This window comes from Mustela erminea, chromosome 17 (assembly GCF_009829155.1).
Source record: "Mustela erminea isolate mMusErm1 chromosome 17, mMusErm1.Pri, whole genome shotgun sequence".
Lineage (NCBI taxonomy): Eukaryota > Metazoa > Chordata > Mammalia > Carnivora > Mustelidae > Mustela > Mustela erminea.
The window spans coordinates 14,329,452-14,344,201 of record NC_045630.1 but is presented as its reverse complement, the minus strand read 5'-3'; the positions used below and the strand labels follow the sequence as shown (position 1 = coordinate 14,344,201).

Sequence of the window (14,750 nt, the reverse complement as noted above, 5' to 3'; positions counted from 1 at the left end):
GAACACGCTGTTACTCCATTAAGAAGTTGAACTCATAAGATGTGTCACTTATGGAAATTAAAAAAAAATATTTACTGAATAATTTTTTTGGTGGGGTAAGAACCCAGAGTCTCTCAGTCTTTTGTGTAAACGTTTTCCCTGTAGCTCATGAAGCTAATAGAATCACTGTGGCTCCACAAGACTTCTAAAAATGTCTATGGACTATTTCACATATCAGAAATTCATTTTTAATTCATGTTTTCCAGTTAGATTTTAGTTTCAAATTACCAAACAATTTTCCTTTCCTAAACTTGAAATGCTTTAAATATTCTCCCCCAAAGTCAAGTCGGGGGGATGCTGGCTGTCACAGGAAAGGGGCTCATGTTCTCCACTGGTGCATCTTAAAGGCTCCTAAGACTACTCTCCGGCTTAGACTTGGGGGCATGCAAATGTCTGAGGCCCAAACAAGGCTGTTTTTCTTGAGATGCAAAGAGGATGAATGACAAGGAACATCATGAAGAAACACAATTGGCTGTCTCTTTCTTTTGGAATTTGAATAAAACTTAGTATTTGATTAAATAGATTCATTTGCAAAGATACTGAAGGAACACACACACGTATCTCTGAGCTGTGCGCTCCTGGAGCAGGTGCACTGACATGGAGTTCAACAGGCACACATTCACTACTTCCTTTGGATTAGAAAAGGATAACGAGGTAGTGTGTTTATATAGATTACATATGCTTCATGTGCTGAACTTAGAATGGATTTATCTGATAAGCTGGTGTTCTTAATAGTTCTTATCTTGGCTACTTTGTTCAAAGAAGCACACGATGCCCTTTGAAGTGGGAAAGAATCACTCCTTAAGAATTATATTATTTATTACTATTGGAAAAGCCATGACCACAAAGAAAAACATAGTAAGGACAACCATAGAGGTATCATTTCATCCTTATTTCTACTCATGTCTATTGAATTTTTTTTCTAGGAATAACTCGATGGTTCTAAGGTGGCCTTATATACCTAAAAATGAAGTACACACCACACTCCAGGATTCCCAAAAGAATTCTTTCAACTAAAAGCTTGAGAATTTTGCCTACACGCCATTGGGTAAGTCAAGGGAAGAACTCATTGCCATACAAGGATGGAGACAGGAGACCAGTGGACCCAGTCTCCCAGAAACACTCAGACCCTCATTGGCTTCAGAATCATGGGGATTACAGAAAGGGTTGCTTGCCTATCTTCTTCCCAAGAAAGAATGTATCAGTGGGGTGAATGGTTAAAAGTACGGCATGATGGAGGGGAAAGAAACAGAGGCTAGAAGGCCAAAAGTGGGACACGTAATCATTAACTGAGACAAGGGGCCAAAATTATTTAGCTCCATGAAAGAAACAGCTCCGGGTGTAAGCAACATTTCATACGAACACAGGTGTTTCCAAGCCATCCCTGTTCAACAGCCTCTTATATTGGTAGGAGAGGGACGTTATTCAGCTGAAGAAGCAACTATATTCTCCTTAAAGCCTTTGATATGTATAGAAATAAAAGGAACTTCTTTCTATTCAAATCCTCTAAATTCTTCAGGGGATTTAGAGAGCATGAGACAATGAATGTAGCCAACACTTAAAGCAATCTAAAAGATTTTTTCCTAGAAGACCCAACTTACATTAAAAAAAAAAAAAAATAGGCACAGGCATAAAGATCTGGTTATGATAAAGAGTCTAATAAAAAAAACAAAACAAAACCATAAACTGGTTAGAGTTTAGTGTGCACTTATGGGACTGTGAGACCTGGCTTTAAATATTCCTCAAAATGAGTATGTCCCTTTCCTCTGAGTGTGTGTGTATGTGTTTGTGTGTGTGTATGAGAGAGAGAGAGAGAAGGGAGAGAAACAACCCACCATCATGACTACAGCCTTCAAAATGAAGTAAGATAGGGTCTAGCCCTGGACCTCAGCCTTGTGTGTATCTCAGAAGATCCTCTTCCACCCAAGGAAAACCATTCCAGGCCCTGCATCTTCTTGCCTGGCCTTTCTCATCGCCGACACTATATGGCAATCACTTTGACCGATGTTTATTGCCTGTTTATAATGTGCAAGGCATGGTGCTTGGCACAGCTTTGATTCATGGCTGGTAGATTACATTTTAGGTCTTCGGAAGGTAGAAGTTAAATTAGCAACCAAGCCAAGACTCAATTTCTGTTTCTATATCTAAGTCCTCAACATCTTCATCTTCCTTCCTCTCGTGACATTATTCTCTTCTTCCTCACAGTGGAAAGAGACCATGTTTCAGTGCCCCAAGTGGGTCTCATACTCACGGCTCATCTTAGCAGACATCTTCGCTACTGTCCTAAGAGCTGGTTAGAAGAACGGCCTTCCCTACACAGAAAAATGTATTTCCACCATAGCTGGGACTTTGCACTTACGTGGCAGCGTCTGGAGTGGGCTTAGATGCTAAAATGTCAATCTCTAGTCATCAGGACAATTGCTCAAAATCCTCAATTTAGCAACAGCCAACTTAATTGCTAAATTTTATGTCCATCTGGCAATAGATTATAAAAGAAACATGCCTCTACCTGCCCCCAAATGCTACTATTCGACTACCCCCAAACACCAACAACCACAAGAGTTTTTAAATTTTACTGAAAGGACCAAATTACAGAGGAAAAAAAAATGTCCATTAAAAATAGCTGGAGTTCAGGACAGGTCTAATAAAAAAAATATAACTGGCACCTCTACCTAAAAAGTCAGGTTCAAAATATAAAAAAGTCATAAAAAAGAGCCATTTTTAAGTCGAATACAGCTGAGTTTTATATTTAATTGTGCTCTCTTGCTTTCCAAAATAATTTGCTTTGTGTATGTTAGGACAAAAGATTTCTGTGTATGGCTGAACAGAGGTTAATCATGCATAGAGGCAGCTGCACCAGACCCAAAGAACAGACCTTGGGTGAACGAGAGAGAGAGAGAGAGAGACCGACCAATGCCGTCTGAATAAATCAGTACCTGTATATTTCCTTAAAGAAACACCAACAACGACAAATGACGTTACTTAAAGATTAAAGAGAGACTCTGACTCCCCCCTCCCCCACCCCTGTGTCCATTTTTCTCTCATGGGAGCCTCCCACCAGTAAAGTGCTCTTCATAAGATTAAATCAGGTCTTCTTTACATGGCCCAGGAGCCTTGCAGATGGTTTAAAGGGAGAATTCTTCTTATGGAATCTTAGGATCTCAAAACTGACTTTTCTCTTGACTCCATGATAAAGCTTAACACCTTTAAAAAAAAAAACTGATAGAATTCAATATTATAATGATATTTTTTTGGTCCATCTCTGACTCTACTCCTAAAAGAAATTAAAAAAAAAAAAAGAAAAAGAAAAAGAAAAGAAGAGAATGCAGGAAGAAAGCAGAAAAAGCACTGCTGAAAAGCACATATTAAATACCAGCTCTCTGAGGCAATTAACAACTTGTGAAAGTTGCAAAGATGTAGGTTTCCTGCGAAGCTTTTGTGCCATCAGGAGTGCAGCACGTGTGCCGATAAAAGCCTATTACTCTGAATAATAGGAAAGATTGCGTTCCTAAGAAGATACTAATCTACGTTATTCTATATATTGTGGACACCCGACCTTTGGGGAAGCCTTTTGGTTTTGTTTTGTTTCGTTTTCCTCACGGGGGTGGAAAAGAAAAGGATATTGCACTTCCCGAATACGGTGAGATTTCGGACATGTCTTGAAGATCGCCACACTCGGACTTGATGAGCGACAGGGAGAGCCCTTCTGCGGTGCTGGGCGGGTGTGCTGGTGAACAAGGATGGTGGCTCAGGTGATGGGATGACATCTTGGTCCTCAGACTCGTGGTCTCCCTAGTTAAGTCTAAGGATTCGGGAGAGGCTCTGTCTTTTCCCGAGAAGGAGCCGGAGGGAGCACCTAATGGACTCTGAAATGGGTAGGCCATCAGGGGAAGGGGGAAGGGGTGGCGGAAGGTGGACGTGGTGAAGCCAGCGGTGGCGGAGAGAGGCGACTGGTGCAGGGGCTGGTGGTGGCCGCCGGCCGGGGGGCCGGTGGTGGCCTGATCGGAGGAGTTTTTGCGGACCACCAGGGGCAGTGCTTCCGTCTGGTCTGTGGAACTGGGCATCTGCACGTTGCCAAAGGTGTCCAGAGGGTTCGGAATGATGACGTCGCCGAAACACTGCAGGCGCTGGTTGGCGGTGTGGAAATTGTGGTTCTCCCCGTTGACGGCGAACCTGGCCTGGGGGATCTGGAGAGGCGGGAAGACCTGAGGAACCTGGCGGGAGGGTTTGGCTGCAAAGACTTTGACCACAGTGTCCACAACTTGCGACATGGCAGTGTTCAGTTCCTGCTTCAAGGTCTCGGCCAAATGTTTGCCTTCTGGTTGTAAGGAGTTTGGCCCATGATCTCTCTCTTTGTTGTTGCCTTCACGTTTCGGCTTGTTCTCCGCCAGCTCCTGCTCCCTGATCAGGGCGCGGGCTCGGTCGATGAACTGTCCCGGGTCCAGCTCGCACATCTCGGTGTCTGACCGCCCCACGGAGTCCTGGGCCCTGGCGTCCAGGATCTCCGAGCGCATGCTGTCTTCAGACAGGTTCCCATCTTCATCATTTTCAGAGTCGGTGCTGTCATAGATTTGGTAGAACTTCTCCTGCAGCTGGCGCAGCTGTTTCTGCATGTCCTCCAGCTGCTGCTTCAGCTGTCGGCGCTCCTCTCGCTTCTGTTCTTTTCGGGCTGAAACCAGCTGCTGGAAACTCTGTTGCTGCTGCTGGGGCAGCTTCTGCTTGCGTTTGTTTTCTCTGTAACTTTCTCGGGGACTCACAGACTGCGGGGCCATCTCTCTTTCATTTTCATTGCCCCTTAATGCCACGCTGGGGGAATGGCTCATCCCCCGAATGATGTTCTCAACCCGGGCCCGCTTTGCTCTCAGGTGCTCATCACATAAGCGATCCATGTCGAACTGGCTCATGGTAGGCCTGCCGAACGGGGAAAGACACTCTGGGGGGCTGTCTCTTGAAGAGTTGCTGCATATATCCTCCTGATGTACTTCGGAGCCTGTACTAGAGAGACCGCTGGCTTGGAAACTGGGCTCCGTGCCACCATTTTTGTTCATGTTATTTTTCAACAGCTGGGAAATTATGGTTGCTCCTGGAAAAGGCATCATGGCATCTTCATACGAGTTCGCCCTCTTCAGCAGCTTGCGGAGTACGTTTGACTTTTCCCCATCTGCATGCTGAACCACGGAATATTCAACATCCTGCTCAGAACCTTGGGGATTCATGGCACTAAAAAACGTCGCTCTTGCCTTAGCAAAAAATGCAGATGCTGTCCCTACCGTCCTTTTCACTCCAATGTCAACTCTTCTCCTCTTGGTCTGCCGGCTTAAGAGGGCTGTGCTGTCATGGTCAGGCATCACTGGACAGCTACTGTGCCATCTTCAAAAGCTCGTCAGCTGGGCACAGCTCAAGAATCCCGGGACCCTGGCCAACAGAACAAAAGGACTGATGAATCATTTTCTTTAAATTTCTCCAAATTTCCTGACCTCAATCCTGAATCAAATGCAAAATGCATAGGCTCTGGGATTTATGGCACATTACAATTATTGCAATTTATTATGCACTCTGCTTGAAATGAAACATTTTTAAATATTTCTGCTCCACTGGTTTAAGATGGATTAAGATTAAAAAAAAAAAAAAAAAGCAAAAACTGCTTAAGCACCAGTAATATGATTCTCTTTCACAAATGCCTAAAATGATACTGTTTATCTTCAGAAGAAACAGTAGATTATAAGAACACAGCCTCTGACAACCAATTGATTAAATTTTGGGCATTGAGATTCATATTACAGAAGAAGATGAAAGTGGTCTATACTTAAGAAATAAGGTTCAATTTTGAGGCCGTGTGAAATCTGGGTGAAAAATTCCATTTCTGAATTAAAATTATTGTGGTTTTAATGCTATTAAAGGAAAAGGACTTGAAAATAAATGCAAATAGTTAACACACCCCCTTTATTGCTGAATTTTAAAATATTTTTGTCATATACGAAAAGGGAAAGAGAACACCCCCATCAGCATCTTTCCAATATAAATGGTCAATTTAACATTGAAATAAATGCACAAATACTCATTTTACAAGTCTGCTTATTTAGCATAGATATGCATTTTTATTAGTAAAATTACATTCGAAAATGGTATCTATTGCTATATTTTAACACAAGTGTGAGAATATTTATACATTTCTGTGATGTCCTTTTGATGACTTAAATTATTACAAAGTTGGACTTGCTGCAAGAGAAGGAATTGCCACATTTTAGAAATCGATATGTGGACCAGTAAGCTGACTTAGGCAAGGGTAAATAACATCTCTGGTATCAGTCTTCTTCTGTTCCAATCTGCCAAAATAATACTCCAAATGCCTAAGGAAACTTTAACATACACCATTTACGAATCATGTTTCTTATGCAAATTAAAGAAAAAAAAAGATAAATAAAGGGAAAACTGGCATCAATCAAAATACAGGAGGAAAGAGCAGTACCTTTTCTGCATATGAACTTCCATTGTTTCTTGAGGACCCATAAAAAAAGAGAATATCCTCCTTGCATTTCATAAAAGGCACTTGACATATTTTGTGACTTACTACCTAGTGAGGCTAGCCCCAAATTTTGTGTAAATATAAGATGTTGTATCTTTTTGCTTACAATTAACATTTTATGAAGAAAATGAAAATATTTTTTTCACACAGGGTTTATCTAATATTAAACTTCACGTTTGCTTAACAGAGCACATCTTCACAATAACAGGGTCTATTGCCAAAGGCAGCGTGCAGAGTGTTTGGAACAGCTCCCATCTCTTTCGGTTCACCTGTAAAAACATCTACGTGCTCCCTAGGACTGCATCTGTGGCTAGTTTTAAAGAATGACTATCCATGCAAATAGGCATAATTTCAGCATGAAATAACCTGTAAAAATCAAGAAAATGCTCAATGCTTAGATGACAGTGTGTGGGTTTTTAATTCTTTTTTTTTCTTTTTTTTTAAGCAACAAAGATTTCATCCTGCATTCCTTATTCCTGGTCTCTATATGAAGATACAGCATTTTTTTTTTTTTTAAAGACTGTTTTAGAGTATCATGCATGTGATAGGATGTTTCTCCATATTTTTTATACGCTTAAAAATGAAATACTTTTTGTATGCCCCAGGATAAAATTTCCTGAAGTCGGAATGGAAATAGATCTTAAGAACTTCAATGCAGGTTTCAAAATCGGTTTCAGAATGATTTGGAACCCTCACACATCAGTAATAAAACTGCATTCAGGAATACAAAAATGCAATGACCAAATATTTCACTGACATATTAGATCTGATAAATCGGGTGTAATGATCAGATGAGAAAAAGAAAAAGACCAAGACAAACAAGAAAAGGGATAAATTATTTCAAAGCCCAGGAAGACTTGCACGTGGGGGGGTAGGTCTTTGCAAGGAGGACTTTTTTGTGTGTCTATCAGCTCTCCAAACATAGAGTTCATTGCCATTATTTAAAAATTTTACCTTTTTTTCTTTTTGTGGGCAAATCCTTTTCTCTTTAATATCACCTGAAAAACACACAAGTCTCCAATCAAAACCTTGAACAAACTTTCTGCAGTCTTTTTCTTCCTCTATTCATCTTAATCTAGATTTTTCTCCTACCCATCCTCCTACCCAGGGGAAGAGCATTTCTGCAACTGAGGCTCAGAAATGACAGGCTGGTGTAAGGGATGAGCACAAGGTCATGCCCAGGCATCCTTCCTTTCCCAACTGCCATTTACCTCTGTGTCCACTGCACTTCCTCTCAGCCAGCCTAGGTATCAACAGCTGCATCCCTGCCTCATACCCAAGCCAAGAAGAGGGCTGTGCTCTTCCTAAGGTGCAAAGACACGATACTCTCATCTTTGGTGGATGGTTAAGTGTGAATTAAACATCCTTGTTGGGTCTTTCAAGAAGAGAACATCCTGTTACTTCCTTCAAATTCACCAAACTAAACTGATTCTTGCAATCCTCTTTTAACCAGTCATCATTTTTAGATTAGGTAACGATCTGTTATCTGTTTTAGGCTAAGAGAATTTAAACACTTTTAGGTCTTATAAAATGTTCAGCTGAGATGTAACCAACAAGACAACACAAACAGGAAAAATTGTATATTCCACACTAAGACAAGGCATTCTATTAATAGGCACAAGTCACTACATCTCTCCATAGAGCTAAGACCTAAAACTAAAACTTAGAACTAAAGGTATCGTAGTAGTACACATGGGGACCATAACCCATGGAGGCAACAGAGATGAAGCCATTATAACTGCTTGACGTAATACTTCATTAGCATCTTGATTCATAAACAAGATCTCTATGTGAACACATACACCACTCGAGAAAATGCATTGTTATGTGACGCTAATAGAAATTAAATCACTCAAAAACACTCTTAAAGGCGCTTCCATGGATTTCCTAATTCGGAATTTAGAGACTGCTATGCACTGACTTTACCACTGATACCATCCTGTCCATTAAGATGCTTAGAAATTCCCTTATTTCTCAACATCTGTACTAAGCCACAAGGTTTCAACTACAATTATTATCGACTCTTATTATATTTTAATCTTAACATTAATTTTGAGTTTAACCAGGCAATATGAAACCTTTTGATCAGAACTTGTGAACACCTATATCAGCAAGTCTGCAGAAAAAATTACTGGTATAGAATTTGAACCCAAACAGATCGTCGTTTGGATTACACATATTGTATTCCTATAAACTCCTCTGTGATTGGGATGAAAACCTAGACAGAATAGTTCTATTTTTAAATATTTTGCCATACATTTGGTATACAAATGCTTTACTAATTCTTATACAATGAGTATCTTGACAGAGCAGATTCCTCCCAGAAAAAGATAAGAACACACATCCGGGTATAATCAAGTCAGATTGTAACTACTCCAAAAGATTCATTAAGATCTGAATCATCTGAAGAATGTCAGACGATCTAACATGGGGACTCCTAAGGAACCTGGTGGCTTTGTGTTAGAAAAGAATTTTCAGTGAAGAATTTCAAAGGAACACTGCAGTGTGTGAAGGAGAAAGTGGTTAAGTGCTCTACTTTAATAAAGAAGTTATTTGGGGGAGGGGAGCTCAACTTTTACTGTATCTATCTGGAGTCCAGATTCTGGACAAAGAAGTGTTCATTATGGTAATTATCCAAACAGTTCAGACAAATCTTTTATGAGACAGGGGGAGTGTAAGGTTGGCATGGTTTCCTGTTTGGATCCCTTAGATTATCTGTCTTTGTTGATGAAATTATTTGAAGAAATTTCTCAAGCCTACGCTTTATTTCCTATAGAAAACCGGCTTTGAATGGGCCTCTAACTTACTTGGGCCAACCTGGTTATGAAATTTCAAGTGGAATATCACTAACAAAGAACATTATAAATCCACCTAAAATTCAGTCATTCAAGGGGGGAAGAAAAGATCAGATGGTTAGATGGAGGGACTCTCCTCCAACACCACCAAATCACTAAGCTGCCCTCCTCACTGTATTCAAGAGTTCATTTCTGCTAATTAGCAACTTGCCCTTCGGAGATGTTTCTGCTTATTGTAAGGGTTAAGAAAGCGTTTTATGTTTAGCCTGAAGAACCCACTTGATACAAGTTAATACTTCAATTAACTAAGATTGTATTGTCAAATCTTATATCAGGCTTCAAATTTTCCGATCATAAGAGAGTCCTCAAATCACAGCCATTTCACTGAAAATACCTCCATCCTATCAGAAATTCCACACATTTTCCACCTGCACAATGAGCACAGAGTATTTTCTGAGACATGCCAAAAATATTCACTTGTACTTACTTAAAAAGCAGTAATTCACCAAATTACTAAATAAATGATCTCAAGGCAAAACACTTACGCTTTTTTTCTTTTCGTGGAACACTGAAACACTCTAAATGTTCTTTGAAGCATTAGAGTACACTAGGCGGTTAGGTTTGAGAAATTCCTCACGTATATGTCCTTTCCAGTTTATACAGGTACTTAATTAGAATCCAATTATAATAACATGTCACACACAATCCATCTTCATATCATAAAACCACTAACATTTTATAATTTCTTTGTTAATCCTAAACCTAAAAATTCCTTATATTAGAAAATATAAGACAATCCCTTAACTGATACAAGAAATTCATGAAAAAGGCCTATTTGCACTTTGAACAAATAAAGAGCAACCCTGGCAGCTAGCTTATGTTTTAAGATTGCAAGGGCTCCTTACAGAGGAACCATGCTAGGAAATGAATAAAGTGAGAACAAAGATGCATGTTACGTATGCATGACTTTTTTTTTCCCACAAGGTGGTGATTAAACTAAACAGAATTCTGCATAATGGACACATAAAAAATATCAGTAAGTACCCAGCGCAGATAATCCCCATTAAAAATAGAGCGAATGGACATATCCATAGATGACATGAAAGAACTTCCAAAGAATCCAAGGAAAAGTATCGGGGGAGGGACTTGAATGTGTTAAGGCTAAAGAGCAAATACACAGGCTATCGCATTTTCGTGAAACAATGATCACCACCCAAACAGCAAAACCAACCGAGAAAACCATTCGCCCTGTAATCTATTTCTATGGCACACAAGAAGGAGCCTGCTTCAAGAAAAACTTTAAAAGTTAAGTTTGAATCATCCAGCCATAGTGCTTACATTGAATTCTCAGTATCTTCCTGCAACATCAAGCCTCGGGCCTTACCTTCCCCTATTTTACCATTATATAAACAAGTCCACGTTGTAGCATATGCACAGGTTAACCTGAATGCTCCCCTCTTCCCTGCTCACCACACACAGCCCATTCCATTCTGAAAATACTCAGAAGTTCTTGCAAGAAACTCTTCAGAGAGCCGACTGCTTGCATCTTGCATCCAACAGAAACAAACAGTTACCTCTCACGTACTTGAGATTTTCCTTCTCCATCCAAGTAATAACTAGGACATCTGGCACATGTCTGGTACAATGACAGGCTCATTCTACTTTATGAGAGTATTTAACATCGGACTTGAAAGACTTTGTCCACGTACCTATTCTTTCTGGGCAGGGAGAAAGCACGCTAAAAAGATAAGCTTTAACAACAGTAACACTTTCAAATGACTTTTGGTATCCTGGCAGTTACACACACCACCCGGGGCTGCTTAAAACACACAAGCACACAAAAGACAGCTCTCCCCCACCCCGCTTCGGCACCGCAGACCTGGGAGATAGGCATAAAGCAGAGAGGGGAGCAAAAGGAAAGTCAATCTCCGTCCACCTGCTGCCTGAGGTGGGGGTGCTTTCCGCTGCCTGGCAGACAGAAGTCTGAGACACAGCCTCAGCCGCAGTCTGCCAACATCCTTAAGAAAAATAAACAAACACAAACCAACTCGCCCCCCCCACCCCCCCAAGCAAAGAACTCCCACGGCAGGGCTCAAAACGTTAACAACAGCCTGGTTCCCATTAGCAAGGACAATCCTATTAACCGGGGCGCCCATAAATTCATAAACCTCGGGAAGCCTGGAGCACACATTGTGGTCTGGAACTGCACAGACACACACAGACACAGAGGAAATTTGCACCTGTCTTTCTTGACACAACACACCTGTCAGGCCCTGCCCATGCACAGCACTCTACTAATAGACCTCTGCCTACCTAGTTTAGGAAAGGAAATTATTTTTTTGTAAGGGAGGTTATAGGTGGGAGGGAAGGAGGGTGGGACGGAGGGGTTGGGGGAAGGGGGGGCAGAGGGGAAGAGGGAGAGAGAACAAGACACTTACAGCCTTGACTTTGAGAGAAGGCCACCCTGTGCTTGCACTGTTTTTATAAGCTCAAGGAGACAACACAGACCTTCTTGGAAAAATAAAAACAAGCAGGTGAGTTCCCAGCCTTCCCCCAGGCGGAGTAGGGTTCTGGATTGCCAAGAACAGCAGTTTCACACTCCAACCTGCCTCCTTGGGCTATTTAAGACGGTCGCCCAACCCCTCCTCCTCCTCCTTCTCTGCCAGCCTGGAGGGCTCTCAACTTCCGAAAAGAGCTGAGAAGTGGCGGGAGAAGGAAGGGTGAGTCTCGCTGGAAAGCGACTCCCTTCAGCCATTCCACGCCCCCCACCCGAACTCCAAGCCACACTTCTCACCAACATTCAGCTTCAGCAGGAGTAAGCGGCTAGCCCGCCAGAAGAACCGACAACTTGCTAAACTGGACTTTGGTGATGTCTCCCTGCCAACGCCCCCCCCACCCCCCTCCTCCTCCTTCTAGTCTGTTCGGCCAAGATAGCGGCTCTTCCCGCCCTCCTCACCCTTCTTCCCAGTCACAGTCCCCCTCACCTCTGTTCTCCTCCCTCCCGAGTCCTCGGAACTGGGGCAGAACCGCAGGTACCACCCAGACAAGACCAGATCCGAGCAGCCCGCCAGCGCAGACTGCCAGCGAGCGCGGAGAGAGTCCTCGCGTCGCGCATCCGCAGCGGGAGAACATCCCCTACCCCCACCCGCACCGCGACCGCTCGGGCCCCCCGCGGCGCTCGCCCCCCCCCCCATCCCCTGCACCACCCCACCTCCCGAGGCTCCTGCGCCGCCTTACCCAACTCAACTTGACCTAGCCCTGGCTCCTCGGAGCTCGGGAGAGGGGCGCCGCGCGGGTTTCCCGGGACCATCTCTCCGCCGCTCCAACCCCGATTTCAACATTTCGGCTACGACAGCGTTTGGCGAGCAAAGTCACAGAGCGCCCTCCTCCTCCTCCCTCTCCCCTCCTCCCTACTCCCCAGCCCTCCGCAGGGGTTAAAAAGGAGAAGTGAAAGGTATGCAAATGACAAGCAAATTGGAAGAGCCTGGAAGAAAGGCAGCTATAATAAACAAGACAAAGAGAAAGGACGAGGGGACCAGCACCGGAGTTTTAGCCGGGGGAGACGGGGAGGATGAGGCTTGGCGGAAAGCGGGGATCCAGGCGAACAAAAAGCGACCCGGTCCCCCTCGCGGTCCTCTCTCCCGAGGAGGCAGGGCAGGAGAAAGAAGGAAAGGAAGCAGACGCCTCCTCACAGCCCAGAAACAGTACACAAAAGGTGACAAGATCAGCGACAAGTCCAGCCGTATCAGCCACCCCCCCCCCCATCGCCACCACCACCCCAGCCACCAGCAGGAAAGAGAAAGAAATAAAAGCCAAGCGGATCACTTACTCTTAGGAACTGGGAGGAGCGGAGCGCTGAGTTCCACGGAGGCTCCTGCTTAGAAACTGTTTAGAGCCTATTTTATGACGCTTCATTCAAATAACACCATTTTCTCCTGGAAAAAAAAAAAAAATGTTTACACGGGTATGAGTAATGGGAGCCTCTTTTCTTTTCTTCCCATTCAAGAACAAGCCAGGACAAGTGATTCTGGAAAAGGGGAGGGGACTGGCGAGGGGGAGCGGATACTTACGCGGTGCAGAGGGCAGGGGGACCGAGCGCGGTTTCGCCGGCAGGGAGAGGAGCACACGCGCGCGCACACACGCGGCGGTGTCTCGCGGGGGATGAATGTGATAATTGGACCCGGGCCGGTGAGTGTGCGCGAGCGGGGCGAGCGGGGCGAGCGGGGCGAGCGGGGCGACGGAGCGGGGCCGGAGGGAAGGGTGGGAGGGGGCAGGAGAGGAGAGCAGAGGGGAAGAGAGGGAAGAAGAGGAGGCAGGAGAGCAGCGAGGAGCGGAGAGAGAGCCGCGGAGGCGACAGCCGCGGCGGAGAGGGGCCGCGCGGGGCGGGAGCGGGCGGCCCGGCGAGAGCTCTTTTGCGCCGCGGCGCTTCCCCGGCTGCAATGGTGTATGATTTCAGAGCGCTCCCTCAGCTGAGGGCTCCGCTCCACAACAAGATTTACTTTAAGACACAGCTGAAGGAAACAGGAAGACTGCACGTCACAGTCTGACTGACGTACCCGGCCCCAGCACCCAATCGCGAGGCGCCTTCGGATTCAAGGGGGGATAGCGAGGCAAGAGAACTTGGGAGGAAAAAAAAATATATAAAAGGGGTGGGGGTGAGGGGCTGGGAAGAGAGGAGGGGAGAGGGGCCCCGCGCTCCCCCTCCCCCCGCCTCCATCCCCGGCCCCCACCCCCGCCCCCGCCCTGCCACCGCTTCGGGGCGACGGGATCGCCGCGCCGGGGCCGGAGCGAGCCATCTGCGGGCACTGTGCAAAGCGGGCGACGGCGCGAGCGGCGCTCGGCTCACACTAGCTCGTCCAGGACGCAGGTCCTTCCCCCCCCCCACCCCCCTTCCTTCCCCAGATACGGCTGATCCAGTTCCCCGAGTGGCCGAGCGTGGAGCGGACTTGGGTGGAGGAAGGCACGGAAAAGTGTACTGGAGAAAAAGTGGGGCTTTAGGGGTGGGGTGGTCTAGGAGGAGGGAGCGGGGTAGCTCAAATCGTTCGACCTTTTAAATGATCATAGATAGTATCAAGAATACATGTCACCCTTGCTTCCTTTTAAAGGCGAGGTGGACAATAAAATACAGGTAGGTTTGGGATTAAAATCATGGGTGCCAGAGGTTTCCCTTGGGCTCCGCTGCATCTGGTAGCCGACCAGTATTGGCTGACTTCCAGTTAATCTCCCGTCAAAATTATTAGGAATATGAGTATTTGCCCTTGGTTATTTGGGTTGTAGAAACAGCAGCCTTTTTTTTTTTTTGAGGGGGGGGAGATCTTGCAAACATTACCTCGCAATTACCCCGCACTAACTCACTCACCCCAGAATGACCAAAGAGAGAGGTTTCATAT

At 44.6% G+C, this 14,750-nt stretch overlaps 1 protein-coding gene across 7 annotated transcripts in view; it reads right to left on the bottom strand.

Moving 5' to 3' along the window:
* The window catches only part of PROX1 (prospero homeobox 1), a 52,384-nt gene extending 38,740 nt beyond the window's left edge, over nucleotides 1-13,644 (bottom strand). For 2 of the 7 annotated variants that reach the window (XM_032318174.1, XM_032318181.1), the window contains exons 1-3: nucleotides 13,431-13,644; nucleotides 13,190-13,295; nucleotides 3,663-5,454 (exon numbers count right to left, since the gene is read on the bottom strand). In XM_032318174.1, the coding sequence (XP_032174065.1) occupies nucleotides 3,663-5,387 (1,725 nt within the window). In that variant the 5' untranslated portion in view covers nucleotides 5,388-5,454; nucleotides 13,190-13,295; nucleotides 13,431-13,644. Of the gene's footprint in view, nucleotides 1-3,662; nucleotides 5,455-7,519; nucleotides 11,398-12,344; nucleotides 12,547-12,597; nucleotides 13,137-13,189; nucleotides 13,296-13,430 lie in introns of those variants that run through there. The other 5 variants (XM_032318175.1, XM_032318177.1, XM_032318179.1 and 2 more) reach the window with 5 other exon arrangements.
* Between the last annotated feature and the right edge of the window lie 1,106 nt (nucleotides 13,645-14,750).